The 27434-nt window shown below is 36.3% G+C and overlaps 2 protein-coding genes across 2 annotated transcripts; both read left to right on the top strand.

Annotated features, from left to right (window-relative positions):
• Positions 1-888: 888 nt before the first annotated feature.
• On the top strand, positions 889-1266 carry LOC142550027 (uncharacterized). Its single transcript, XM_075659268.1, has one exon. It carries the CDS (start codon positions 889-891, stop codon positions 1264-1266), a length of 378 nt encoding a protein of 125 aa, XP_075515383.1.
• Positions 1267-24998: 23732 nt separating this feature from the next.
• LOC142550026 (uncharacterized) lies at positions 24999-25766 on the top strand. The gene has a single exon (XM_075659266.1). It carries the CDS (start codon positions 24999-25001, stop codon positions 25764-25766), a length of 768 nt encoding a protein of 255 aa, XP_075515381.1.
• Positions 25767-27434: the final 1668 nt, after the last annotated feature.

Below are 27434 nucleotides of genomic sequence, written 5' to 3'. Positions count from 1 at the left end.
TTGTAATATTGTATTTGCATCACTGCATTTACCTAAGTTCTGGACGTGGATCCATATATGGCTCATATAGATCATTTAGCTCTTGGTTATCGATAATCTTTTATTATTTATAATACATGTAATATATTATAAATAATCAATATGTGCATTATTATTAATATAATAACAAGATTTGCATGAATCCGACAAGAATACAAACAAACATAAGTTTTTAAAATTAATGATGAGGCACATTTTTAAAAAAAGAATCCCTCATTTTGGATGAGATCTCAAATTCAAATCAAGTACATTAAAAGGTAAATTAAAAGAAAGTTTAATATTTTCTTGTCTTCCATCAACGATAGTTGTATGATTAATGCTACCCACAGATAGTGTCTAGCTCATATTATTGGAGAGGCTTGGACGTTGGAAAACTGTGACTTCCATTGACATGTTTGATATGAACTACGCGGAACTCTAATGAATTCAACTCATATTTTTATCAAAGGGTGATGAAAATGTCAAAATATTGAGAGACGATTCATAAAATCAAAATTTCATATTTTATGTCTTACAAAATATTTTAAAATAGTTAGTAACGTTTTTTCTGTTTCCATTTCAGTGTATCTATGATGTCGTCTCAAAATACTTTATCTATGATATTCGATCAAAACAAGCTAATCGGATCTAACTATAATGAATGGCTAAAAAATTTAAAAATTGTTTTAAATTTAGAGAAAATAGCATATGTTCTCAAGAAAGCTCCTCTAAAAGAGGCTACTGCCGCCAATGCCCCTACTGAGGAATTGATTAAGCTTGAGAAATGGTGGGACCATGATCTCTAAGCTAAGAGCTATATGTTGGCTTCTATGTCAAATGAGTTGCAGAGGCGGTTTGAGGAAGCTGTGAATGCTGCTGATATTTACGTTTGAGGAAGCTGTGAATGCTGCTGATATTTACGATCACCAGCAAGAGTTGTATGGTGAACAAACACGTCCACTAAGGCATGCTATTATTAGGGAGCTCATGACATCATGCTTGCGAGAAGGGGCCTCGCTCCATGAGCATGGTGTAAAGATGATTGGACTCATTGAAAATTTAGTGGGCTTGGACCTTGTTATCAACAATGAATTGTCCACGGACATTCTATTGCTTTCGCTGCAATCATCGTTTGATGGGTTTGTGGTGAACTTCAATATGAACAATTGGAGGCCAGCCTTGAAGAGTTGGTCAACGTGCTTACAAGTTATGAAGCCACCATCAAGAAGGAAAAACATGTTTTCTTAATGGGCTCTTCGTCTGGGACTAAGAAATGGCCAAAAGGGAAGGGAAGGAAACGTTATCCTCCTTCCAAGAAGAACAAACCAAGTAAGAAACATGCTACAAACGCTTCTAAAAGGCCTGCAAAGCTTGACAAAGCAGAAGATATTTGCTTCTACTACAAGAAACCTGGACATTGGAAGCACAATTTCAAGGAGTATCTTATCCAGAAGGGTTCTAGGAATGATATGTTTTATATTGAAATAAATATTTCAATTAATTCAACTTATTGGTTATTAGATACTGGATATTGATCTAATCTATGCAATAATTTGCAGACAATGACACGAAGTTGAATGATAAGGGAAGGTGAGACCTTCTTTAGGATGGACAACCGATGAAGAGTTGTTTCAAATGCCATAGAAGATATTTATTTAATATTGAACAATAACTTTAATTTGTTTTTTAAGGATGTTTTATATGTTCCAAATTTAGTTAAAAACATTATTTTGATTTATATGATTGATAAAAGATGGATTTTCTTGTTTATTTGCTAAAGGTGTTTGCAATATTTACAAGAATGAATGTTTAATTAGAACATGCGAAATACAAAACTAGTTCTATAACTTAAAAATAAAATATATTCCGAACAACCATGCCCAAATTAACACGATATCAACAACAACAAACAAAAGAAAGCAAGATAGTCTAAACCACGCACACTTGTGACACGCTAGGTTGGATATATTTTCCAAAGAAAGATGCAGAAGCTAGTGGAAGAGGGCATGTTTGGCTCTTCATACATAAACTCTCTAGAGACATATGAATCATGTCTAAATGAAAAGATGACCAAAGCCCATTTCCTAGAGAAAGTGGAACGTGCACATGATCTATTGGATTTGATCCATATATATTTGTGTGGCCCGCTAAGAGTTAGCACGAGATATAGACAATCCTACGTCATTATCTTTACTGATGACTATTCGAGGTATAGATATGTGTATTTAATGAAATACAAATATGAAGTCTTTGAAAAGTTCAAAGAATAGAGAGCTGAAGTAGAGAAACAATTAGGAAAAATTATTGAAATATTTCGATCTGATCGAGGTAGAGAATACTTAAGTACTGATTTTCAAGACCACCTTAAAGAGAATGAGATCCTCTCACATTGGACTCTCCCTACCACACCTCAATTGAATGGTGTGTCAGAATGTCGTAATTGGACATTGATGGACATGGTTCGATCTATGATCGGATTCACTGAATTGTCGTCATCCTTTTGAGGATTTGCGCTTCAAACTGTAGAAAAGATGTTGAACTAAGTCCATACAAATGTAGTGGAGAAAACTCCATATGAGATATGGATGAGAAAGCCAACCAAATATTCTTTCTTAAGAATATGAGGATGTCTTGCTTACGTGAAGCAGGCAATGAGATACAAATTGGATAATAGAGCCAATTTGTGCTACTTTGTGGGATATCCAAAAAATTTTGTTGGATATTATTTTATGATCCCAATGAAATAAATGTGTTTGTTTCAAGAAATGCCACCTTCTTAGAGAAAGAGTTTCTATTGGATAGAAAAGATGGAAAGATAGAACTCGAATAAATTCGGGAACCACCCACTTCTGAAATAGTAGAACCCACACCCCAACAACAGTTGAAGAAACGCAAGTTCCTTTAAGATCCGAAAGGGTTTCAAGGCAACCTAAGAGGATGGACCTGCTTCTTGAAGAAGGCTAAGATGAGCACATTCCTGGATGTGATATGATATACTGCAAAGAAGCATTGTCTGATGGCAGTTTATCTAAATGAATTGAAGACATGCAGTCTGAGATGGACTCCATGTATTCGAACCAAGTATGGTCCTTAGTAGATTCACATGATGGAATTGTTCTCATAGGATGCAAATGGATAAAAAAAAAAAAAAACTTGTGGCAGATGAGAAGGTAGTGACCTTCAAAGCAAGATTGGTAGTAAAATGATATACTCAAAGGCAAGATGTTGACTACGAGGAAACCTTTTCTCCAATAGCAATGTTCAAGTCCATTTGGTTATTGCTAGCCATAACATCATGGTAGGGCTATGAAATATGACATATGGATGTGAAGACAGTGTTCCTTAATGGCGACACTAATGAAGAGATTTACATGTCTCAGACTGAAAGATTCAAATTGGTAGGAAGTTAATAAAGTATACAAACTTCAGAGATCCATTTATAGACTTAAACATGCTTGAAGAAGCTAGAACCTCATATTTGACAACACAATCAAAGAGTTTGATTTTGCCAAGAACCCTGAGGAACCTTGTGTATAAAAGAAGGTTAGTTGGAGTACAGTGACATTCCTAATATTTTATGTTAATGACATACTACTCATTATGAATGATGCACGAATGTTAGAATAAACTAAAATATTGTTAGTAAATTATCCATGAAGGATACGTGTGAAGCATCCTAGGTATTATGAATACAGATATATATGGATAGATCAAAGAGGATGATAGGACTCACCCAATATACATATATCGATACCCTACTGAGGAGATTCTATATGGAGGAGTTCAAGAGAGGATATCTCCCAAATTGTCATGGTATGACTTTATCCAAGTTTATCTGCCCAAAGACTGATTAAGATATAGAGATCATGAGCCGCATTCCATATATGTCTCCTATAGGCAATATAATGTATGATATGATATCTACTCGACCTGATATTACATTTGCGTTGTGTGTTGCAAAAAAATATCAATCGAATCCCGGTCCAATGCAATGGAAAGCCGTGAAGCACATTCTCAAGTACTTGAAAAGAACTAAGAATTGTTTTTGGTCTACGAGAGTGGAGAATTAAAATTGGAAGGCTATGCTGATTCTATCTTCCAATCAGATGCGGATGATTCGAAATTAATCTCTGTATTTGTATTCAAGCTTAATGGTGGTGCTCTCTCTTGGAAGAGTTCTAAACAAGACACCACAACGGATTCAACCACTGAGGCTGAGTACATAGTTGTATTGGCTACAGTAAAGGAGGGGGTTTGGATGAAGAATTTCATTCAAGAGTTGAGTGTCATTCCTCAAACAGTTGATCAAGTCCCGGTCTACTGCGACAAAACCGGTGACATTGTGCAAGAAAAAGAACCGAGCTCTCATCAGCGATCCAAACATATATCGAGGAAGTTCCACATAATCCAAGAGATTGTGGGAAGAGGAGACAAATCAGTAGAGAGAGTCGCATCTACAGATAACGTTGATGATCAACTGACGAATCCCCTGCCAGGACCATCGTTTGAGAATCATCGTGAAGCAATGGGTCTAAGATCTATTGGTAGTTGGCTATAGGGCAAGTGGGAGTTTGTTAAAGCAGGTGTCCGATGAGCAAATTTGTTACTTGGGCTTTATTGACTCTAATGTAAAAATGATTTTTAATTTAATAATCATAAAACTCATTAGAAATTGTACCATATATTCTAAACATGTTTCTAGTCGAATCAGCCACCTAAAATAAGGATGAATGCCGCTTGAGCTTGAGACTAACATCTGTGATGTAAATGCCATGTTTCATTGGTAAGAGCATGGAGATGTCTATTTATACAGATGAGTGATCATTTGATGATGTACTTCACAACCCTCCCTCGGACTGTTCACGTGTTTATGGTTGTACACAATTAGTCCTTTGACCCAGGACAATGTAGAGGCTCTACGTACTAGCCTGCACTTTGATCTGTTTACCAACTCCATTGAGGGTCATCAAGTGGCGAGATTGGGTGTAGTTTCAAAATACGTAGTAACAAATTCATTGTAGTATGGGATTCACTATTTGCCTATGGGTGCAGATATCCTATGTGATTTAATGAGTTAATAATGCAAGGAAAATCTTGCCAGAGTAAGACATGTATATTTTGGAAATGTTTTCCTCAGTTGCACATACCATATCTTTATTAGTACTCAAAGATACATCACATCATTATCGAATTCATATGCAACTCTCGATATACCAATGGTTGAAGATTCGATCAGGATATACGAGTTAAAGGGACCGTACTGTACGCTAAGCATGACTTAAGGTTCTTGCAGGTACTATCAGTGATACCTAGGGAATCATGAGGGGAAGCTACTAGACGCTCTTACCATTATCCAATGGGTGCAATCAGAAATGAGTTCTAACATTTTTCATCAAGGTGTTGATGAAAAGAATGAGGCTAATTAGGGTAAGCTCGAATAAAAATAAATGTTATTCTGAATAGCAAAGAGATGTGAACCATAGCTAACTGGATCTCTGAACCATCGAGGGTCACAAAAGAATCAGATTATGTGTTCCTGTTGAGAAAAGAGTTGAATTTGGCGATGGTAGTTTGATTGAGATCAAACAGAATGTTTATAAAGGAGTTTATAAATTGATTCAATAGGATAAAAAAAGTGGAAGTTAGCTTGATTGTTAATTAAGTAAAGAGGGTATAATTGCCTATTTTTGGTGAAGGATTTCACAAAATCGGCAGCTGATTAATATGGACAGTGAAAATTTTGATCTTTAAAATTTTCGATTTTCATTATATGAACAAGATTTGTATCATTGGTACATCGACTCTATCGGATCGTCGATCAATGTTATAATGAGTTCAAAATTATTTATTAGTGAATTTGGAATTTACTAATTAAATAATAATATTAGTAATAGTGACTACTATTTAGTAAATGATAGACATAAATTAGTTGTGGCGATGAAAATAAAAACCAGCAGCATTCTTTAAGAAAACAGTAGACAATAAGAAAAGCAGAAGCTACTGTGTTAGTAAAACAAAAGCAGTAGAAAGGATAGAAAAACAGAAACAGAAAGGTAAAAAAATGTTTCCTAACGGAACTAGTCTTGAATGTTACCGTTAAGGTTACCTAGTACTAGTATTAATTGCAGCATTAAATACTGTACGAAGTCATTTAATTCGCTTTATCGATTTTAGTATGAAATAGGACTGATTGTTTTATAGTTTTTCTGCAGGAACATTTTTAGGTAATAAAGCTGATTCAATCAGAAGTCAAAAGACATCTTCTGATCATAGACGTTGAACTCAGTCACCTATATATATGGAACAAACCCATATAGGAGATATGGTAGTACGAAAAATATCTTTCAAGGATCAACTCAATTTCACTCAACGAGAAAACCTCAAAATTCCTTGAGTTCAACATAAAGAAAAGTAGCACACGCTTCATAGCAAATATCTGATCTTTTGAGATCATCTTGTGCTACTGTTTCTTACACTCGTCATAATTATTCACAGCACTCATATTTTATCAAGAAGAGTTTGTAATCTGAAAAGAGTCTTTTCAGAACTTTGTGTATCACATTTTCACTGTGTTGAGTAACTAAGAGTTTCAGTAGGCAAAGTGTAAGCCCTGCTGAAGTGGGTATGTACAAGAGTTGTACTGTAAAAACCAAAGTCTTTTAGTGATACCTTCTGGAAACAGAATAAGGGGAGACGTAGAAGATTTCATCTTCGAACTTCCAAAAACAACTACTGCCTACTGTTATTACTGTTTTTCACTTACTCCATCAGATTGTTTCCGCACCTATTATTGTAATCTGGTGAAAGTATACGCAATAAGATAAACTACTATCTCTAACAGGATTTTAGTACCCCCTTGTAGAAAAACGAGTAGAGTTTATTCACCCCCCTCTAAACTCAACTTCGATCCACAACAATTGGTATCAGAGCGGGTTATTCTTGTTCAAGAAAAACTACAACAGACATGGCACACTTCAACAAAATTCCAATGTTCTCAAAAGAAGACTTCGATGACTGTAAAATCAGAATGCAAGCCCATCTTGCAGCTCAAGATGATGACATGTGGTATGTCATCACAGATGGTCCATTAAAGATCTTAAAACCAAATCCAGCTATTGCTATCACCGAAGGTGCACCTCAGATGCTGGAAAAACCAAGATATGAATGGACAAGTGAGGACAAGAAGAAAGCAAATCTTGACAACGTTGCAAAGGACATTCTGTACAAGACACTCGACAAAAATACCTTCAGCAAAATCAAGATGTGTCCTACTGCAAAGAAAATCTGGGAAAAATTGATTCAGATCTGTGAAGGAAACGAAGAAACTAAGGAAAACAAACTTTCTGTAGCCATGTAGAAGTTTGAGAATATGAAGATGAAGGCTGGAGAAACTATGAATGAGTTTGATGAACGCTTTAGCAGCCTTGTCAATGAACTCACAGCTCTTGGGAAAGATTTTGGCAACAGGGAAGTTGCATTAAAGGTAATGAGAGCCCTACCCAGAGAATGGGACGTCAAAACGATGGCAATGAGAGCTTCCAGGGATCTAAACAAGTTGGAACTGCATGACTTGTTCTCAGATCTGAAGGCATATGAGTTTGAACTTGAAGTTCGAAGTGGAGAAGAGCCCTTAGCAATTCCACCAACCAAAGCTCTCGCAGCTACGGTTAACTCTACTGCTACAGTTGCCCCAAGTTCATCTTCTGCTGCTGCTATAGAGAATACTTCTGAGAGAAGCGCTGAACAAATAAGAAATGACGCAATGTCATTATTTGTTAAGAAGTTTTCCAGATTCATGAAAAAGAATCACAGAACATTTCAAAGTCCCAACCGCAATTTCAGAAAGGAATCACCCTCTGGTGATATGGCATGCTTTAACTGCGGAAAAGTTGGACATTTCATTGTTGACTGTCCAAAACCAAAAAAAGGATGACCAGAAGAAGAAGGGTGTCAAACGCTATGATAAAAAGACCAGAAGAGACAGAAAGACAATGATTGCAGAAGAAAGTAAGTCCAAATGGGCATACTCAATTTCCGAATCTTCTGGTTCTGAAAGCCATTCAAGTGACATTGATGAAGATGAGATCAAATGTCTGATGGCAAATACGAAATCAACCTCGACATCCGGAGAGGTATTTGACTTTGACTCTGATGAATTTACACGCACTGAGTTAGTCAAAGCATTACACGACATGGTAGAAGAGTATTCGAGACTTTCTCAATCATCCGAGGAAGTTAAGATTGAAAATCAGAACTTAAGAGATCAGAACAGTAAGTTAACTTGCTTGCAAGTAAACAGCTGTAATGATTTACAAGTTGAGATGAGTAAATTAAAAACTGAGAATGAAAGAGTAAAAGCAGATTAGCAGACGATGCTTTCTGAAAACCAAAGGTTATCACTACTGGTGAATGCTTGGAACAAGTCCTCTATTTCACTCGAAAAGATGCAAGAGTTACAAAAACAATCTGGAGACAGAAGTGGTCTCGGATTTTGTAATGATGAAGGCATTTCTGAAACGAATACTAAGCCAAAACTGGATATGTGCAAAGGAAAGTACATTCATTTTGTGAAATCCAGTGTGGTACAGAAATCAGAAGTACCTACTGCTTCAGTTGAAAGGAATGTAAATCAGATGAACAAAAGGATGCATTATGGTCTGGGTTATGTTGAACCTAAGGAAAGAGTCCACCAGAGTTCTGGATCCAGTAGAGGATTCAACTCAGGAGGACAAATCTCTATGAAGGTTAAAAACTGCCAACACTATAATTCTAGACCTGTTCAAAAGAGATACAGACCAGACAACAAAAACAGAAGAGAAGAGCAACATTTTAATATGCATACTGTTATAAATAACAGACCTTCTGTTGCACACACATCTTTGGATACCCGAAGTACAAGGTCACCAAAAATTATACAAATGTGGGTCCCCAAAGGACTGATAAGGCTTGGACCAAATAGATTTGGGTACCAGATACTAAAATTTGTGTCTGCAAGAACAGGAGAAGAAAACAGAAATCAGTAACTCTACATGGTATCTGGACAGTGGATGTTCCAGACACATGACTGGACAGAAAAACCTATTTTCCGAGATAATGAGTTGTACTGGACCAAAGATAACCTTTGGAGACAACTCAAAAGGTAAAACCGTGGGTAAGGGTAAGATTATCCACGGCAACATAACCATTAATGATGTGCTACTAGTTGAGAACCTCTGCTACAATTTGATTAGCATTAGTCAATTATGTGATAATGGTTATTCTGTAGCTTTTCAGAAGCACTCGTGTATAGTTAAAGATTCTGCTGAGTCTACTGTATTAACTGGAAAAAGAGAAGACAATACCTATAGAGTCTCTTGGAACTCAAATCATGTCAATGTTCCTACATGCTTAGTTGTCTCTCTTAGTGATAAACACTGGCTCTGGCACAAGAGATTGAATCATCTGAATTTCAAGTCAATCAACAATCTCAAAAAGCATAATATAATTAATGGTTTGCTTGATATTAATTTTGTTAAGAATCATGTTTGTTCTGCCTGTCAGCTTGGGAAACAGATAAGATCCAGCTTCAAGAACAAAGATAGCAAATCAACTTCAAGATGTTTGGAATTGCTGCATATGGATTTATTTGGTCCAATCCCTATTATGAGCTTTGGGGGAATGAAATATACCCTTGTTGTTATTGATGATTTTTCTAGATTTACTTGGGTAATATTTCTTGCAGGAAAAGATCAAATCAGTAGCCTTCTGATCAAGCTTCTGAAGAAGATTCAAAATGAAAAATCCTCTTCTATTATTAAAATCAGAAGTGATCGGGGTACTGAGTTCACTAACAAAATTCTTGAGTTTTACTTAGATGAACAAGGAATTCATCATGAATACTCAGCTGCCAGAACGCCTCAACAAAATGGAGTAGCTGAGAGGAGAAACAGAACACTTAAAGAAGCTGCTAGAACAATGCTAGCAGATGCAGACATTTCTCAGGGCTTCTTGGCAGAAGCAATTAACACTGCATGTTATATGCAAAACAGAACAATGATCAACAAAAGGCATAATCAGACTCTTTATGAGATATGGAAAGGGAGTAAACCTAACGTATCTTATTTCCATGTATTTGGCTGCAAATGCTTTGTACTTAACAATGGCAGAAACCACTTAACTGCATTTGATTCAAAATCAGATGCTGGATTATTTCTTGGTTACTCTGCTGTGAGCAAAGCTTTCAGAATCTTCAACAATAGAACTCTTATTGTTGAAGAATCTATTCATGTTGTCTTTGATAAAGACAGCAGTGCTCCCGAGATTAGTAACATATCTAATCTAAGTAACAGGTTAGACAGGGTTCATCTGGAACTTGACAGTGAAGATGATGCAGAAGCAAGTGTTAAGGATATTCAAAATCCAGAACCAGACATTCATATAGCAGAACCAGCAGCTGGCACTCCAGAACCAGCAGCTGGCACTCCAGAACCAACAACAGACCTTCCAGAACCAGCAGCTGATATTCCAAAACAATCTACTGCTTTGTATGAAGATAATCTAAATCCTTTTATTTGGAGAAAATCTCATCCTCCATCTCTGGTGATTGGAAATCCAGCAGCTCCGCTAAGGACCAGAAGACAGATGATGAATGAATACATGCATGCTGCTTTTATTTCTCAAGATGAACCAAAGAAGATTGAAGAAGCTTTTCTGGATCCCAACTGGATAGAAGCTATGCAAGAAGAGCTAAATCAATTTGAGAGGAATAAAGTGTGGTTTCTAGTACCTAGACCATTTCACCAAGCTGTAATTGGAACTCGGCGGGTATTCAAAAACAAACTAAATGAAGAAGGCACGGTGATCAGAAATAAAGAAAGACTGGTGGCTCAAGGTTTTAGACAAGAAGAAGGGAAAGACTATGATGAGACCTACGCACCAGTAGCAAGGCTCGAAGCTATTAGAATATTTTTGGCCTTTGCTGCTTTTAAGAACTTTAAAGTCTATCAAATGGATGTGAAGAGTGCTTTCTTAAATGGTCTACTACAAGAAGAGGTCTACGTCGAACAACCTCCAGGTTTTATCGATCATTTCTCACCTCATCATGTATTCAAATTACACAAAGCTTTGTATGGTCTAAAACAGGCACCTAGAGCGTGGTATGACACTCTATCGCAATTTCTTATCAATCATGATTTTACAATTGGGACAGTAGATAAAACTCTGTTTACTTTAGTCAAGAATAAACATATACTATTAGTACAAATCTATGTTGATGATATTATTTTTGGGTCAACTAACCCCAAATTATGTGCAAAGTTTGGTAAGTTGATGCAAGATCAATTCGAAATGAGCATGATGGGAGAATTAACATTCTTCTTAGGATTACAGATCAAACAACTTGATACTGGAATTTTCATAAATCAAGCCAAGTATACCAAGGAGCTTCTGAAAAAGTTTGGTATGGAAGCATGCTCTGCTGCTTCTACTCCAATAAGCTCATCTATCAAGCTTGATAAAGATGAAAGTGGAATTCCAGTAGAGGTAACTCAGTATCGTGGTCTTATTGGTTCTTTGTTATATCTTACTGCTAGTAGACCAGATATCATGTTTGCTGTTTGTATTAGTGCGAGATTTCAATCTAACCCCAAACAATCTCATTATATTGCTGCTAAACGTATTTTGAAGTACTTGAAAGGAACTCAAAATGTCGGCTTATTGTATCCCAATGATTCATCGTTCAATCTTATTTGATATTCAGATGCTGATTATGCAGGTTGCAAACTAGACAGGAAAAGCACAAGTGATTTTTGTCAATTTCTTGGTGATAGGTTGATCTCCTGGTTTAGTAAAAAGCAGACTTTCATAGCCACATCTACTGCAGAAGCAGAATATCTGGCTGCTGGAAGCTGCTGCTCTCAAATACTATGGATGCAACAACAATTAAAAGACTATGGAATTCAAGCCTCTGAATCACCTATCTTCTGTGACAATACCAGTGCCATTGCAATCACACAAAATCCAATACTTCATTCTAGAACGAAGCACATAGATATCAGACATCATTTCATCAGAGATCATGTGCAGAAGAAGGACATTCGTCTGGAATATGTTTCTACTGATCAACAAACAGCAGATATCTTTACAAAACCTCTGCCTGAGAATAAGTTTTCTTATTTTCGAAACTCACTTGGATTAATAGACTTAAATTAATTATCTGTTATCTTCACTAATTTGTTGTGACATCTTATTCTTGTTCAGATTTGATTTGCAGAAAATAAAAGACAAGCGAAAGAGACAATCAGTAAAAAAAATATAATAATTTCATTAATAATATAAGCGGGGGCGTACAACTTTCACTTCTTTTTTAACGTACGCTCTCCAGGTAGCTGGTGCCCAATCTTTGGTTACCAGCCACCAAATCCTTGCGACTTCCCGTAACTGGTGCCCAATCAGCTTGACTCTACAATCATCCGTGAAACCAAAAAATTCAAATAGCATTTCTATGTCGTCTAGCCAACTCTCACAATCAACTGGTGTCTTAGTACCCTTCAGAATCGGCGGTTGAAACGACTGAAACCTCTTCAACTGTGTTTCTATCAAAATTTCTGACACATCCCTCTGATTAGTTGAAGTACTACCTCTTTCTGAAATTCTTCGAGGAGGTATATCTGATTACCAAAAGCATTAGTAACCAAATACAACAAACTAGTTTCAGTCCTCCTCTGATCATCTTACTGCTGATCAATAATCAGATCTGATTCATACTCAAAACACATAATACCAAATCAACTCAGATAATCAGGTAAACATATATTGCAGAGCAGTAATTCATAGTATCATGCTAGCATATACTGTAATTCAACATTATAATAAATCACATGCTAGCAATCAAAAGCAGGAAAGAAAACTCAATCTACCCCGCTCATTCTCCTCTATCTCAGTCTAAGGAACCTACTGTTCTAGGACCTAATGCTCTGATACCACCTGTTGTGGGGACCCAGACGCTAATCATCTTCTTAATCATTTTTGGGATTTAATTATCAATTAAGATAAACAGGGTCTAAAATTTTTCTTTTACAATGCAAGGCGGAACGTAATAAAATTTAATTAATATACATATCAGTATAAAAATACAGTTCTGTACAATACACATTCAGACTAGACTAAGGTTCAACTACTAGATTTCAAATGTTAGAACCATATCTACAACAAGTCCGGAATCACCACGCTAAACTTGTCCTCTCTCATCATCTTCTTGACCCCGATCATGTCCCACCTGTTGTCATGCACACATACAAACAAGACAACAGCGGGATAACTCCGGTGAGAATAAATCCCAGTATAAACAATGTGTACATGCCATGGTATAATAAAGCATGAAACAGATATCACTACATGTATCATAATCTGACATTGCAAATCGAAATCAAATTGTAAATAAAACATGAATTGTAATCTACGAAACATAATTTATACAATCTGTAATTCAACTCATGACTCGACATCTCAGACTCGACTCATCTCTCATCTAATCTAGGGATCCTGGTGAATAAGAACGTAACAGGTCTCCCACCTACTACTACCGGTCGCGGTGGCGTTACGTTCTTATTTCTGGACTTTGATCTAGTCTATATCGAATAATCTGTAATAAGGATGCTATCTGTATCTGAAGCATCTCGATATACCAAACGTCCACTGTCTTGGCATGTCTGTCCAAGACTAACCCTATTCTGACAATGTGCAATGGACCAGTGACTCCTCTGTCATAGTCTAGCCCCTCTGTCAGTGACTCTCACTCAATAGCTCTCTGCTTTCTACTTTCTAATTCAATAGAATAAACATAATCATTAAAACACAAAGGTACAAAAACAATACCATACAAGTATGTGGTTTAGGGAAACTCGGGTTAAATCTAACTCAAGTCGATCTCCCAGTTAACATCGATTTATACCTTTCTCTTCTCGATCTGACGAAGTCGAAGTTTCGGATTCAAATCTGTCCATTCCCAATCTGGCAATGACAATCGAATAGGTATAATATCAGTAAACAACTCAATTCAATACCTGTTCTGATCAATATCAATCTACTGATTTGACGACATAACGGCGTAATTTCTCGGTACCGATAACTCAAACAACAATCAACTAACATCAACAACTCGTAATCTACAACAATACCAAGTCAAAACACAATAATTCTGCACCATATAGTTTCGGCCAACATGCTGGAATTTTACACAAATTGCATATGACATCCGATAATCGATCCGTTTACGGCGTTATGATCTCTAGCTACTCAAGAACATATATCTCTAATAAAATCACAATTCCTCCAACATATAGCTTTCGAAACATACTGGAAAGCAATAAAATGTATACCTTTTTGAAGCCCTTGTCAAGAGGGTCAAGAATCTAAGCTCGGATCGAGAATCGGTTGGTTGAATCTTGCAAAACCAACAATTTAATCTAGGAAGAAACTTGAGGAAATTCTGAAGCCTTGCTGGTTTTTCTCTCGGAATGTAAAGCTAGAATGAAGACAACACATTAAGTTTGCATGAGAAATACATGTGGCAATTTTTCCATTCTGCACGTTGCACCGCGGGTGCGCTCATTCCTTGCCCGCGGGTGCGCTAAGCTCACGGCATCCCATCTCAAAATTCAGAAACGGCGACCGCGGGTGAGGTCGGTTTTGTACCACGGGTGCGGTGTCATCTGTATGCCAAAATCCAACTTACTGTCCATCAACCGCGGTTGCGGTTGGTATCGTAGCACGGGTGCGGTGTTGCTTATTATCCAAACTCTAACTTTCTGCCCTTACACCGCGGGTGCGGTAGAAATGATGGTGCGGGTACGGTCCTTCTCAATGCACACTTGCCCATTTCGTTTTACCAACCTACAATTCTCGGGCATTACACTTTTCCCCCTCTTAGAATCTCGGGCATTACACATTCACTAAAAGCAGTAGATAAACAAAATATGTCAAAAATAAGAACATTCTTTCATAAAACCAGAAGCATTACATTGAGTTTATCTAATACATTTGTGGATATCAGCAGCTTGAAATACTTTTCTTGTTGCAAAGTATTTCAGCAGGAACCTATCTAAAGACTATAAGGAATTCTAAACTGAGGATTTTCTTCCTAATCCTCATAACTTGGAAAAGGATGACCTTCTTCGAAAAGAATCCAGCAAGCTTGGGTCTTGCCAGCACTAATATATTGGAAAAAGATGTCTTCAAACATCTGCTTACAAAAGACTTCAAGTTGTCTTTGGAATTCCTCTGCTGATTCTGACTCTGGAGAAGACTCCGAGAGATCATCTACACCTATCATTTGAATTAATTTAGTAAATGAATGACTTAGTTTGTGAATGTGCAGGCATTTATATAGAGTTTCGAGGAAACTAAAGAGACGGCGATATGACTACACGTATTCCAAGATTCATCCATCCTGTTCTCAGATATCATATCCCTGCATTTATTAGTTGCATTTATCGAGGGGGAACAGTATCTGAGTCAGACTAAGATCTTCTTATCTTTTTCAGAAAACAGATAGAATGTCTGTCTTTTTGATAAAACAACAAGTCTACTGGTTTTAGCAGTAGAAGTTATCATAAAACGACAAACTCTCTTCTGATTTTTTAGTAACCGCTTGGACAGCCTGCTCTTTTCACCAAGATTCAAATTCCCAAAATCATTAGTCTAGTCTGACACGATCTGGATATTTTTTCAAATATTCAACCGTAAACATACTGACACGTGTCCTTGTGTTTACTTGACGGCTGTACATTTGTTTTTAAAATATCAAGTTTCTTACTCTTCACTGTTACCGTTCCAAAAATCTCTACTACTCAGCTACTGCTTTCTCTTAAACATTTCCTCTCTACTGAAAAATCTATCTGATTCATTTCTACTTACAAAAATGGCCGGAGCATATACTCTTAATGCCTATCAAGTCAACTTTGCTTCAGTTCTCAATATCAAAGATGAGAACCTTGTCAAAATGTTCCAAGCCCTTGAAAAATCAGGACTTCGAAAATTCTTGGAAACACCCGCTGTGATATACAAAACTGCCCTTTTAGACTTCTATGCTAAGGCAACCGTTCATGAAGGAAAGATCATTCATTCTCAAGGAGACGCATCCATCGCTATTGATGCCGCACTATTGGGATCAACCTTTTTCCTTCCATACTCAGGTATGTCTGAACTCTCTGATATTTCTAAACTAGAAATGTCTACTGCTCTCAGCATTTTCTCAGCTTCTGGAGAAGAACTGTCTCCCTCTTGCTACAAAAAGTTTCTCAAAATGGAATATCAAGTTCTTGTTGATATTGTGGCGAAGGCTTTGTTGGTCAAAGCTGACACGTTCGATAAACTAACCAAGGAGAAAGTTCAAGTGATGGCTGCCATCACTTCAGGAACTGAAGTGGATTGGAGTCGTTTTCTGTTTCGAATGATGAAAGAAATGGTTACAAGGAAAAGCTCTGGATTTGCTGTTCAGATCAGCACAATGTTAAAGAATGCTGGTTTTGCTCTTACAAGTGAACAGGATGCTGCTTCTGTAACAATGATTGACGCTGACAATGTACTCACTTTAAGGCCCAAGCCAACTGTGACTGAATTTGTTGCTTTAAAAAGGGAGATTGGAGAAACTCCTTCTGAGGATCAAAGACCTCAAAGAAAGATTAAAAGGAAGAGAGTGATTATCTCTACTGATTCTGACAAAACAGTATCCGAGGAGTCTGCTGCTCCTATTCAACCATCTCTGCCACCAACTCCCAGCAAAAAGAAAATTTGTATTGTTCTTAAGATCAAGAAGACAGCAGCAATTTCTGAAATGGAGAGTGTTCTGATCAGACAAGTGTTTCCAGAAGTTGTTTCTTCTGCAAGACCCACTGCTCCTGTTTCACTACCAGCTGCTGCCGCTGCTCCAACAACATCTACTGCTTCAATCTTCAGACCTGTGTCTGGAATTGTAATTCGAGAACCAACTACGAGGTCTTCTGCTTTTCGATCCGTCTTGCCTATCTCATCGTCTGATAAAGGCAAAGGAAAACTGAATGAAGAACCACAAATTCTTGGACCCAAGACATTTGTGACCACTGGTGTTGATCTTCACTTAGCAGAAATAGAAAACTCTGCCAATGACGACATAAATTTCTTTGACGAATGGCACAAAGTTCGAGTCTTTCATTCCTACGCATACTTCAAGAAGAAAGGCTCTTATGGAAAAATGATGAACACTGAGAAGAAGGTTTTTCAGCTTGCCAAAACTGAAAATGTAATCGAGGCCATGCGTAGACGAAGCTACATCCTCGAACAGCTGAAATGTCAGAAGTTAGAATCTGTTTTGAAAACTCTCGAGTCAAATTTTGATCCTACGATTCCTACTGCTGTTCAGGATCAAAACGTCATTCATATTCTAACTGACAGATTGAAATAGATGAGTGAGCAACTTCTTGCTCAAGAACAGGCCTTTGGAGAGCCAATTCAATATCATGTCGGCTTTGTTCCAGACTTTACAAATATTCAGACAGTTGAGGAACGGACTTCAGCTTCACCAAAAGCTCCTGCTCTCAGTACTCTTGCATCACCAAAGAGGCCTCTTCAGTCATCATCTCTCCTGTCTGTGCGTGAACTGGCTTCGGTGGAAGAAGTCATTGAATCAATTGTTCCTATGCCCTCTACCGCTCATTGAATCAATTAGTCCCATCATCTTCTCCAACAGCAGACCAGCCCATGTCAGAATCAGATGCTGCACCATTATTGCCAAATCTAGAGAACTTTTCTGCTGAACATCAAGCAGAAATGGAAGTTCTCTTGAATCAGCAATCTGAACCTATGTCTAAAGAACAATCAGTTGTACCTGCTGAAATTGCCCCATCAGAAGAGAACTTGGTGTCTGCATCTGTTGCTCCTGATGAAGAGATTGTTCCTACGAACACTGCTGCAGAACCAACTGTCACTACTGTTCCAGATGAAAGCTCTGCTGACCCTGGCCCCTCTACTGATTTGACGGATGCCATTTCTCCTACCAAAATTCAAGTATCCACTGCTTTGATTGTCACTAATCCTATAAAAAGTAACACGGATATTAGCCTTGCTAGAATAAGGCAACGCTTGCTTGAGCGAACTCCATCACCAGAATCAGAACCATTTAATTTAGAGTTTCAGATTGATACTTTACAAAAGGAGCTCAATAATCTCTCTGATTTAGTCAAGCGGATGTCTCGTGAAAGTGTCGCAGAATTCAGTGGTGCTCAATTCTTCAGAGACCGAATGTCCACGGAAATACATAAAACGGCGGAACCTATGCATAAAATGTATGCTGAAATCATTGTTTTCAGACAAGCTACATCCAGAAGTCATAGTCAAATTGTGCTTGCTCAATCTGACATGCTTGATCGACTCACCGAGCATGATAACCTTATTCGGTCAATTTCCACCACCATGGAATTAATGGATGCCAAAATTGACTCTCAAACTCAATCTCTCTCCACTCAGGCTCCATATCTGGAAATGTTAACCAATGGCATTCAAAACTTGTCTGGAAGAATGGATGATTTCATGACCCGTATTATTGCTGCTGATGCCGAAAAGGGGGAAGAACAACAAAGAGGAGGAAGAGATCAAGCAGAACAAAGGAGAACAGAAGACCAGGCTGAACCTTCAGTCAGAAGAGACCAGGATCCTCTGAATGAAGAGATCATATACAGGGACATTGGAACTAATGATTGATTTTTTAAAAAATTCATGACCCGTATCCTTTTGCTAACTGTTATCTGTTTTTAACACTTTCATATTGTTTAGGTTTTGGCATCACCACAAAGGGGGAAATTGATAGACATAAATTAGTTGTGGCGATGAAAATAAAAACCAGCAGCATTCTTTAAGAAAACAATAGACAATAAGAAAAGAAGAAGCTACTGTGTTAGTAAAACAAAAGCAGTAGAAAGGATAGAAAAACAGAAACAGAAGAAGATGTTTCCTAACGGAACTAATCTTGAATGTTACCGTTAAGGTTACCTAGTACTAGTATTAATTGCAGCATTAAATACTGTACGAAATCATTTAATTCGCTTTACCGATTTTAGTATGAAACAGGACTGATTGTTTTATAGCTTTTCTGCAGGAACCTTTTTAGGTAATAAAGCTGATTCAGTCAGAAGTCAAAAGACATCTTCTGATCATAGACGTTGAACTCAGTCACCTATATATATGGAACAAACCCATATAGGAGATATGGTAGTACGAAAAATATCTTTCAAGGATCAACTCAATTTCACTCAATGAGAAAACCTCAAAATTCCTTGAGTTCAACATAAAGAAAAGCAGCACACGCTTCATAGCAAATATCTGATCTTTTGAGATCATCTTGTGCTACTGTTTCTTACACTCTTCATAATTATTCACAGCACTCATATTTTATCAAGAAGAGTTTGTAATCTGAAAAGAGTCTTTTCAGAACTTTGTGTATCACATTTTCACTGTGTTGAGTAACTAAGAGTTTCAGTAGGCAAAGTGTAAGCCCTGCTGAAGTGAGTATGTACAAGAGTTGTACTGTAAAAATCAAAGTCTTTTAGTGATACCTTCTGGAAACAGAAGAAGGGGAGACGTAGAAGATTTCATCTTCGAACTTCCATAAACAACTACTGCCTACTGTTATTACTGTTTTTCACTTACTCCATCAGATTGTTTCCGCACCTATTATTGTAATCTGGTGAAAGTATACGCAACAAGATAAACTACTATCTCTAACAAGATTTTAGTACCCCCTTATAGAAAAACGAGTAGAGTTTATTCACCCCCCCCCCCCCCCCCCCCCCCTCTAAACTCAACTTCGATCCACAACAGTAAATTTGTAATTTACTAATTAAATGATAATATTAGTAGTAGTGAATTCTCATAAAATATTTTATAGCGATCTAAAATTAATAAACATATATATATATATATATATGGGTCTCATGTGAGACCGTCTCGCGGATCCTAATCTGTGAGACGGGTCAACCCTACCGATATTAACAATAAAAAGTAATACTCTTAGCATAAAAAGTAATATTTTTTCATGGATGACCCAAATACAGATCCGTCTCACAAAATACGACCCTGAGACCGTCTCATACAAGTTTTTGCCATATAATATATATATTATCATGCATCATAAATAGTTGATTAATACATGATGTAATAAACATGAGAATTTGATTTAATGAAAATAAGGAATTTTTGAAACGTCCTTTGTTTAAAAAAAATCATAAACTCGAAAATTACTAATAAAAATAACTTAACATTTCCAAAAATTGAACTAATTTAACAATTTTAATCTCAAGTGCATAAAAATCTATAAATTGTCAACTACCAAAAATCATACGTCGACCTTTAAAAAGATCAACTAACAATAAAATAAAACATAAAAATCTCTGATAAAATCATTAAGAATAATCTTTTAAATCTTTTATCTAACAAACTAGTGCGGAAAATAAATGTCCATCGAGAGTGTATTGCCGCACTCGATCCACTCAATCGTCAGCGCCTCCAATAATATCATCAATTCTGCAACATTCAAACATAGTGAGTTTAATGACTCAGCACGTTCTAAATATGAGTAGCATATAATACATATACAATCACAAGCATTAAAATCATACTTTTTTTAAAAATATTTTTGAGCATAAATAAACCTTTTAAAATAATTTTAAGCATAAATAAATCATATATCATAAAATCGTAAAGCAATGCATCTTTTATCATTTCGGGTGAAGTTTAATTCTTAAAAGTGACTAGCATTTATCCTCTGATCGATTGATCAGTCTTTAGCTCCACATGGCCCATGGGGGCGGGCACTAGGCTCCGCCATGGAAATACGATCTTCGGGCTCCCTCTGGGGCCTTTTCCCGTAAACGGGCTCCCTATGAGGCCTTTTCCCTCACGACATCCCTACAAAATATTGTAAGTTCACTGTTCCTTCTTAAAACGGATCCCTCACAAATTGTAAGTTCATCGTTCTTTCTTAAAATGGATCCACCACATATCCTCTTTGTCACAGTCAATTCACATCTCTCACAATATTTTTCTTTTTTCCTTTTTAAAATATAAAATATCATTTCCTTTCCATATTTGAAAAATACCATTTTTTAACAGTAAAAATCGTAAAATATCACGCCCTTCCAAAAATAACATTTTAACAGTAAAAATTGCACAGCTTTACCATAAATCATAAAATATCATAATTTTAAACATCATAAAATATCATTTAACATGCATTACGATCCTTCGGGACGCTGCCAAGCTTATACGTATTATCCAAGTGTAAAATGACCGTTTTGCCCCTAGACGTAATATTCTCGATTTTGACTTTTTCTTACTTTTAATGACATAGGCTTATCCCAAATAATTATTTAAGCTTAAATCTAATTTTTCACAATTTTATTAAGCTTAAATTCAATGCTTTTCGTTTAATTCTTTATTTAATAATCTGTGAGGCGTTTAATCCCCGAATAAATTCAAACTTGAATATTTTCTTCTCAAACTTTAAACATAGACTTTTTATTACCTAATCTACCCTTGTGAGTCATGAACCACCCCCGTGGACCCATGGTTTGATTTTTGTTTTTAAATTTTCGTAAGTTGACCCTTAACCAAGACCACCGAGCCAACTCCCAATTTTGTCGAGCCACGGTCGAGCTACCTCAAGCCAGACCCTAGCCAACCCACTTACGGACCCTCTTGACCATCCTAGACTCATTGAACCATCCCCTATCTCACGCACGAACCTTGCACAAGGATACAAAGATGCGCGTGATTTTCTTCCCTACGGCATGGACTCCTACCCAACTAGGACTCTCCTGCTCGAGCCACCACCGAGCCCACCTGACCCTCACCAACCCTGGACCATGCCCAGACCCAACCAAACCCAGCCCCAGCCTTGAACCAGTGCCGCGAGCCACCTGCACAAGAAACAGTAGTCGCGCACATCTTGTTGCTCCCTCACGCTGTGGTCGAGCCATCAGTGAACCACCCTACACCAACCCATGACCCGATCCCTGACCATCCTCCCTAGACCCTATTGGACCAACCCTAAACCTCCCAGCCCCAGCCGTGAGTCCCTGCAGTCGAGCGAGCCCCCTGCGTGATCCAAGGAAGTGCCCTAACCTTACTGGACTCTTCCTTGGTGCTAGGACTCTTACTAACCCTGACCCACGTCCAGCACAGGCCCCAACCCAAGCCCTGGCCAAGCCGCGAGCCACCGTGCACAAAGTCGAGCCATTTTCCCAAGTAAATTGCTAGGAAAACCCTAGGTGTTCTTACCTTACCATGATCGATTCAATCCTTTGTTTTCCTTTAAATTAGTTCATGTTTTAACCATATTTCATCCTACTTTGGCAGCGTACTCGTTGGAAATCATAATACAATCATATATACGTAAAAACGTTGAAAACTTTGAAAATAAACGTCATATCGTTAAACCATCATATTTAAATATTTTTCATGCAAAAACCATTGAAACATGCATATTATGGTTTGAATGATGCATAAAAAGGGTTTACAAAACATGTCTTTGTGTTTAAGAACGCTCGAATAAACGATCGTCGGCATGGGGCGCGAAGAAGAACGAACGGGCGACGAAGACTTTTTGATTTTCCTCCTCCCTTATTCTCGAAATTGTGTGTGTGTGTGTGTGTATTTTCGGCTGCAATATGGTGTCAAAAGAACCTAGGTATCTTATTTATAGATTTAATTTTGCAAGTTAATGGGCTTTGGTTTTGGGCCTCCAAGTATATGAGCAATTGAGCCTACTCAATTTGGTTAAATTGGGCCCAATAACTCTTATTTAATTGAAACATAAAATTTAGTTTCCAAAAATAATATTTTTGATCTTTTAAAAACTCATCGCTAGACCAAAACCGGTTTCTCGGGAAAAATCGAGCTTGACTCGTAAATTAATTCGAACTCCACTATTTTTAGAAAAATTAAATCATTTTTAATCATATTTGGAATCCTTGCAAATATTTAGTGAAAAATAACTATTCTTTGTCTTGGTCGTCCCCGATCTCCTTTCCACATCCTATTATCGAATATTTGGGTAAAATCCTTCGATTTCATGAAATCATGTCATATAATCATTTAATGATGTATTCATACCTTTAATCATATAATATTCCAAATCTCGCGAAGAGAGTAATCTGCTCAACTTCCACTAGATACCCCTCTTTTTCCTGGAAAGTTAAGGTATATTCCCCTTGCAAATCCACTGTGTTCTTTTGTTTCATCTGCTTTTGGTTAATTCTTGTGGCAAATCTTGGACTGGGGTCATTTTAAGAAGCACTTTAAAATCTAACCCTAAGCAAATTTTAATTTTAAATATTAGCCTTTTAGAATTCAAAATTTGATAAATAACATCCACTTAAAAAAATAATTAATTAATTAAAAAACAAAAGAAGCGTACAAAACAGAAAGGGGAGAAAGGAAATGAGTTCTTGTTCCTTCCATTCTTCTCATCCTTCTCACAACGATTCTTCTTTTCTTCATCCTTCACTCATTGGTCTTCTCTTCAATTTTTTTTTTCCTCTACATTAAGCAAGAGAATATTTAGTCATTTTTTTTCCTAAAAAAAGTTTCAAAATTTTTCTCAACATTGTCAAAGATTTTAAATCAATTGTAAGTTCTAATGTCATCTCAATTTTTTTTTATCGATTTACTAGTTTTTATTACAATGTATATATTGTAAATATAATTTTTCATATATTTCATTCTTAATTGTTCGGTCGCCCAAACATTATGGGTTCAGTCGCCTAATTCTATTTTCAATCGCTCAATTCTGTTTTCAGTCGCCCACTTTGATATGTTATGTCATCCGATTATATGTTAAATCATTTAATTTTTATGACATCTTTATTGCTTATTTTGTATAGGAATAATGATCATCCAGATTTTGATTAATTCTAATGGAGTGTGGAAGAATGATGAACAAGGAACTTATACATGGTTATCCGAATCTAAAGAATGGACAGCTATTTCCATTGATGGTAGAAATTTGACCATAGAATGTGTCATGAATGATATATACGAGACACTTGATCTGGATAATCAGATGTTGAATTGACATTAAGTTATTTACCAGAAGTAGATTCTTGCAAACCATGCCCAATCTATATACGAAATTCACGATCCTTGGGAACATATCTATCATTTGGTAATTCACGTACTAGACCTGTTTTGCATGTGGAAGTAATTGAGATTTGTGATATTGGAGTTGATAAAGAAAAAGTTAATGACAATGATATGCATTTTGGAGATGTGGAGGGTAGTGCTGTGAATTATAATATTAATGTAGAAGATAGAAAAAGAAAATGTGATTTTGATGAAATGTAGAATGTGGAAGAAAGAAAATTGATTTGGATATGGATGCTTTTAATCAGGGTCTTCATGATGAATATTTTGGTTGTACTTTTATCCAAGATAGTTTTGAATTGACTGCAGCAACAAAAGAAGTCGTTGTTGAAAAAGATAATGCCAATAAAAACTTGAACCAAAATGATGTCTTCGATCTATTAAGAACACAAAGTCCACATGTTGATTTCTATCATTCTGATTTAGTGAAAGCAAATACACAAAATTTGTTGGAGATTAACGATGGTGATGGTGCATTTTCATTCACCGATGGATCGAATTTATAAGTTGGCCAAAAGTTCAACATTAAAAATGAACTTAAGAAAGAATTGACTAAGATTTCTTTGAATGCTTCATTTGAAATAAATGTTGAAAGGTCGACAAAGACACTTTATGTGGTGGGATGTATTACAGAAAAATGCAGTTGGAGAGTGCGAGCAAAACGAAAGGCTAATTCAACTCAGTTTGAATTTCAAATTTATTGTAACATACACACATGTGACCTTTCTGACAGAAGACTAAGGCACCGACAAGCAAGTTCTATTGTAGTTGCAGATGTATTGCTAGAAAATTTTAGAGGGCAACAAATCACCCCCGCGCCAATAACAATAATGACGATGATGCAAAATAAAGGGCTTGGTCTTAGCTACTACAAAGCTTGGAAGGGCAAGCAACTTGCTCTTAATCATTTGAGGGGAGATCCAGAAGAGAGTTACAGAACTTTGCCAGCTTATTTATTTGTTGTTAAGCAAGTGAACAAAGATACTATAACTCATTTGGAGACTTACTCTAGTGGAAGATTTAAATACATGTTCCTAGCTTATGGGGTATGCATATCTATGTTTCGTAGGATGCGAAAAGTTATAGCAATTGATGAGACTTTTTTGAAGAGAAAATATAGAGGTGTTTTGCTTCTTGCAACAACCCAAGATGGAGATTTACATCAATACCCCATTGCATGGGATGTTGTTGACTCAGAGAATGAAATGTCATGGACTTGGTTTTTGCAGAAATTGTATGAACTGATTCCAGATGATCCTGATTTGGTAATTATCTCTGACAGACATGCTGTCGTTACCAGCTCAGTGGCTGTTGTGTACAAGCACTCACATCATCTACATTGCACATGGCACGTTTTTCAAAATATTGGTACCCATTATGGTAAAAAAGGGGTGGGGTTGAGTTGTTCATGCAAAATGTCCGACTTTAACATGTTGTATGAGAAGTTGAAAAATCAATATCCAAGTGTGGCTTCATATCTTGAGAAAAGCAGTTCACCAAATAAATGGTCTAGATCTTTCTGCCGAGGTAACCGATATGATATTATGCCAACTAATGGGGCTGAGTTGATAAATTATAGATTGTCTGAGGAAAGATAGTTACCAATCATAGCACTGTTGAATGCAATTCAAAATATGGTTTCAGTTTGGTTCAACAAACATCGCACATTAGCAGAGTTAGCTTCATGCAGAATGAAGTTGACTCCATCTATAGAGTTGATTTTGCGAACTAGGTTTACTCAATCACAATGTCTAAAGGTAACTCAGTTGAATTATTTTGAATATCATGTAGTTGGTGATGATACAAATGAAATAGTTGATTTCTCCACCTACTCCTGCAGTAGTTGTGTGTTTCAATGTGATAAAATTCCATGTAAACACACATTAGCAGCTTGTCATCTAGCAAATTTTGGTATCTATGAGTTGTGCTCACCTTATTACCTTGTGCATATGTGGCGTCAAGCCTACTCGGGTACCATTTACCCCGTGCTTCATTCAAGAGATTGGAAGATTTCCAATTATATTTCTAATTTAGAAATGCTACCTCCTAACTTCAAGCCAAGACTGGGGCAAACAAATAAACGAAGAAGACCATCTATTGGAGAGTTTGGACGACAACAAAAAAAGAAATGCAGCTTATGAAATGATGTTGGACATTATAAAACGAAATGTACTCATAAAACCACTTGATGTACTATAAAATATTGTTTTTTGAAAGTGGAAATTTGGATGTTTTTTTTTTAAAAATGTAATTGAACATTAATGGTTTAGTGTGAATGAATCGAAGATATTTTGTACTATTCAATCTATAAAATGAAAAAAAAATGTAATTGAACATTAATGATTTAGTATGAATGAATCGAATATATTTAGTATTATTCAATGTATAAAATGTGATCAAATTAATGTTTTGTGGACTATTTACTATATTATAGTATATTAAAATCGTATGAGTATAAAATATAAAAGTGGCGTAAAATAATTCAAAGGGCGACTGAGTGATATATGATTCTTATAATAGAAAATACGAGCAACTTCACGTTTGGGGTCTATTTACTCTATTTTAGTATAGTATAATGGAGTGATAGTGTAAAATATAAAAATAATGTCATAATACAAAGAACGACTGAGAGCGACTGAGTGATATATGAATGATCTAATAGAGCCACTTGATGTACTAGAAAATATTGTTTTTTTGAAGTAAAAGGTTGGATGTTTTCTTTTTTTTTAAAAAAATGTAATTGAACACTAATGATTTAGTATGAATGAATCGAAGATATTTTGTACTATTCAATGTATAAAATGTGATCAAATTAATGTTTTGTGGACCACTAATGATTTAATATGAATGAATCAAAGATATTTTGTACTATTCAATGTATAAAATCTGATCAAATTAATGTTTTGTAGGCTATTTACTATATTATTATATATTATAATCGTGTGAGTATAAAATGTAAAAGTGGCGTAAAATAATTCAAAGATCGACTGAGTGATATATGATTCTTATAATAGAAAATACGAGCAACTTCACGTTTGGGGTCTATTTACTCTATTTTAGTATAGTATAATGGAATGATAGTGTAAAATATAAAAATAATGTCATAATACAAAGAGCGATTGAGTGATATATGAGTGATCTAATAGAACCATTTGATGTACTAGAAAATATTGTTTTTTGAAAGTGGAAGGTTGGATGTTTTTTTAAAAAAATATATGTAATTGAACATTAATGATTTAGTATGAATTAATCGAAGACATTTTGTA

Source organism: Primulina tabacum, chromosome 6, assembly GCF_025594145.1.
Source record: "Primulina tabacum isolate GXHZ01 chromosome 6, ASM2559414v2, whole genome shotgun sequence".
Classification (NCBI taxonomy): domain Eukaryota; kingdom Viridiplantae; phylum Streptophyta; class Magnoliopsida; order Lamiales; family Gesneriaceae; genus Primulina; species Primulina tabacum.
The sequence above is the reverse complement of the archived record's forward strand: the minus strand, read 5'-3'. Positions and strand labels throughout refer to the sequence as shown.